The following is a 3,737-nucleotide window of genomic DNA, read 5'->3' as shown; positions in this document are numbered from 1 at the left end:
TAACCCCCCCCCCCCCCATGTCTCAATTTCACAATTAAATTTCCGTTCTCAAGTTTAAATTGTTATGATTCGTGTCAATTGTTCTTTTTCCTTGTCACCTAATAAAATGCGCTCTCTCTCTCTCTCATAACTTGAAACGTTAAAAACGAGCAGAGGACAAAGATAATATTTGAATTTGAAAAAAGCAAATGGTTTTCCAACGTCTCTTTTTTTCTTCAAAGTTATTTGAGGTCTCTACCTCCTCTTCCTTTGTTACCGTTGGGAATGGATGCCTCTGGTCCACATTGCAATGGATTCACCTATCTATTCATTCATTATCTCAATTTGGCCCCTCTCTCTTTTTCTTTTCCCCCCTAGGTAATTAGGTTTTGATTTACCAATACTGAAGGAGATTAATCAATCGATGAGAAGTAGTATGTTGTTATTTGTTTAATTTTATTTTTATATAGATTGAAATAGAATTCACCCGTTAGAGACATATGTATTTACAAATATACAAAAAAAAAAAAGACCATAAAAAAGCGTGGGAGAGGTAGAAAGCCTCGCCGTTTTGGTAATCTACTTTAAAACGTCGTGTCATTTCACATGTCTGACTTTTATTTCAAACAAAACTTTAAAAAAATAGTGTGTGAAGAACCAAGAACCCCATTGGCTTATATAAACCGCTTCCTTCTCGTTCACTTTTCAAGACACTCGCATTTTCTTTCCCCAAACTCAAATTTTCAGAAACTCGCCTTCTCTCTCTGTAAGGTTCCAAGTCACCGTCGCAGATCTATTCTCTCTAACCCTAATCTTCACCGGCGGAGCTATCAGATCTCGCCCATCTCTGCCTTCTCCAGCTCTATTTCTCCGGACTCTGTGGTTTACCATCTTCTCAGCTCAAGAAGTAGAGGAGGATGGAAAATCTGATCTCTCTGGTGAACAAGATTCAGAGAGCTTGCACGGCTCTCGGCGACCATGGAGATTCCAGTGCCTTGCCGACTCTCTGGGACTCCTTGCCTTCTATCGCTGTTGTCGGTGGACAGGTTTGCATCTCGATCTTCCTAGTTCCTGCCTAATTATGTTGTATATATTTGATGGAAGATCTTTTCGTGTATCCCGAGACATCTGTTCGCCTATTTCGTTTCTGGGTTCAATGTTGCGGGGTATTTGAGATTCCATAGCCTGAACTTGTGGTATTCCTCCGAATTTGTCGCCGGTGAAAACCCTGGATCGTGGAGAACGGAAGATATATAGCCTGTATGGTATATTAGTTTGGAAAGTAATTGCTATAATAGGATGTGGACTTGGGTTTGATTTCAATATTTTCTAGTCAACTTTGTGTCATGAAGATAAAGCCCCGCAGCTCTGATAATTCTTGAGTTTTGAGTGTTGAGGGATTTCCATTCAATTGTTTTAGTTTTACATGCAAAAGATGCACTATTACCGAATCCCGTGACGTAGTAATATTGTATGCTTCGTAGTTTTGCGTCCAATTTTTGCTTCTTAGTACCAATCGAATATGTGGCCTTGAGTTTCATGTTGGAGGTCTTCTCATCGAATCGCCCTGTTGTGTAACAGAGTTCAGGAAAGTCTTCAGTCTTGGAGAGTATTGTCGGAAAGGATTTTTTACCCCGTGGATCCGGTAATCATATCGTTAACAGCTATTATTGATCTAGTCCTTTTTACTGGTTTACCTTGTATATTGACATTGCTTTTGTTGGAATTGTTTGTAGGTATTGTTACACGAAGACCCCTTGTCTTGCAGTTGCATAAGATCGATGAAGGAAGCCGGGAGTATGCAGAGTTTCTTCACCTCCCGAGGAAGAGGTTGACCGATTTTGGTGGGTATCTCTGTCTCGTTTCTACTTTAAGCTTCATCTTCATCTATATTGCATTATGTCAATGATTTTGTTTGTTTTGATGACCTCTATAGCTGCTGTGAGGAAGGAGATTCAGGACGAGACTGACAGAGAGACTGGCCGCACCAAGCAGATTTCCAGCGTTCCAATTCACCTCAGCATATATTCTCCCAATGGTTAGGATGAACTTTGAACTCTCTTTCTGTTCTATTTCCTTGTTTTTCTTGCTCATGAATCAGCCATGTGCTCTTTCGTTCTGACATATTATCTATCTAATCTTTGATCATCTTTCCACTGTAATGCAGTTGTGAACCTTACACTGGTTGATCTTCCTGGGCTCACAAAAGTTGCTGTTGGTGAGTTACACATACTTATTATGTTATCTGACCTATACTGGACCAGTAGAGCAAGAATTAGGGTTTATCTCTGGAGCAGTTCTGATACTTGCCATATTTCAACATGGCAATGGGGGTTAAATTGTTCGCTGTAGTTAATTTTGTGTGACACCGATTCTTCTTTTTTTTTTCCCTTGATGCAGAGGGACAACCTGACAGTATAGTGCAGGATATTGAAAACATGGTCCGAGCTTTCATTGAAAAGGTAAAATGGCTGCATACTATTGCAGAACGAAAAAAATGGCAATTTTATGTCTTGTTTTTAATCAATTTTCTTTATAGCCCAACTGCATCATATTGGCAATTTCACCTGCCAACCAAGATCTTGCTACATCAGATGCCATAAAAATTTCTCGTGAGGTCGATCCATCTGGTAAGCATTTTGCTATAAACGTTCATTATCGTACTTCTCTCTTGAGTTTTGTCAAGGAAGAAATCAATGCACTATGTTGTAACCCTAGGTATCTAATACTCTTTTGCGAACTTCACAGGAGAGAGAACATTTGGTGTCTTGACAAAGATAGACCTTATGGACAAGGGAACTGATGCAGTCGATGTAAGTCAGATGATCTAATCATTCTAGAAAATCACATTACAGCGTTATTGCAATTTGCTGCAATTATTGGAAGGTCAAAAGTGCTGGGAATGCAGATTTTTTTTCATTGTTTTATGATGTTCAGGCTAAACCATGTATAAGGCTTTTCACGGCATGGCCTGGATGTTTTCCCATGACTGTTTATTTCTGAGCATTACTGTGCGTTCTATGCGTTTAGATCCTGGAAGGGAAAGCTTACAGACTCAAGTTTCCATGGGTCGGTGTTGTCAATCGTTCCCAAGCAGATATTAACAAGAATGTTGATATGATAGCGGCACGGCGTAGAGAGAAGGAGTATTTTGCCAATACTACGGAGTATAGGCATCTGGCTCACAGAATGGGTTCCGAGCATTTGGCGAAAATGCTCTCCAAGGTGAAACATTTTTTCTTGTGCTGATATTGTTCCCATCAGTTTTCTTAAGTCCTGATACAGATTTATTAGGACTAGTGTAGTATTTCCTTGATATTAGTTTGTTAGGTATAGCGAGACAAACACGTCTAGAAAAGTGGATGGATGTCCAATAGGGATGCAGAATTCATACAAAAGCTAGAAATGTGGAAAATTTGGAGGCCATTTTTGACAAGGTTCTGTATTGAATTGTTTTGTTGGGAAACCAGTCATCAACTTGTGGCTGAAACAACAGCTAATCAACATGTTTTTGTGTTTTCAGCATCTAGAACAAGTGATCAAGTCAAGGATTCCTGGCCTCCAGTCACTTATCCAAAAAACGGTATTGGAGTTGGAAACAGAATTGAGTCGCCTTGGGAAGCCTATTGCAGCTGACGCAGGGGTAAGATTGTGTCTTTCGCCTTTTATTACTGTGAATTATATCCGTTACCTTTTGGGAGGCCTACGCTCGAGCCGGATGATGAAAAATTATCATGGTTCGAATCCCTCTCTTTCCC

At 39.9% G+C, this 3,737-nt stretch overlaps 1 protein-coding gene across 1 annotated transcript in view; it reads left to right on the top strand.

Annotated features, from left to right (window-relative positions):
* Nucleotides 1-680: 680 nt before the first annotated feature.
* Nucleotides 681-3,737, top strand: part of LOC104809328 (dynamin-related protein 1A) — a 5,160-nt gene continuing 2,103 nt past the window's right edge. The window contains exons 1-10 of the mRNA XM_010535275.2: nt 681-1,025; nt 1,561-1,624; nt 1,716-1,823; nt 1,916-2,017; nt 2,147-2,197; nt 2,380-2,441; nt 2,519-2,609; nt 2,728-2,792; nt 3,010-3,204; nt 3,503-3,622. Coding sequence (XP_010533577.1) covers nt 897-1,025; nt 1,561-1,624; nt 1,716-1,823; nt 1,916-2,017; nt 2,147-2,197; nt 2,380-2,441; nt 2,519-2,609; nt 2,728-2,792; nt 3,010-3,204; nt 3,503-3,622 — 987 coding nt within the window. The 5' untranslated portion in view covers nt 681-896. The remainder of the gene's footprint in view (nt 1,026-1,560; nt 1,625-1,715; nt 1,824-1,915; nt 2,018-2,146; nt 2,198-2,379; nt 2,442-2,518; nt 2,610-2,727; nt 2,793-3,009; nt 3,205-3,502; nt 3,623-3,737) is intronic.

The sequence above is a fragment of the Tarenaya hassleriana genome, unplaced genomic scaffold, assembly GCF_000463585.1.
Source record: "Tarenaya hassleriana unplaced genomic scaffold, ASM46358v1 Cleome16, whole genome shotgun sequence".
In the NCBI taxonomy this organism is placed as follows: domain Eukaryota; kingdom Viridiplantae; phylum Streptophyta; class Magnoliopsida; order Brassicales; family Cleomaceae; genus Tarenaya; species Tarenaya hassleriana.
The sequence above is the reverse complement of the archived record's forward strand: the minus strand, read 5'-3'. Positions and strand labels throughout refer to the sequence as shown.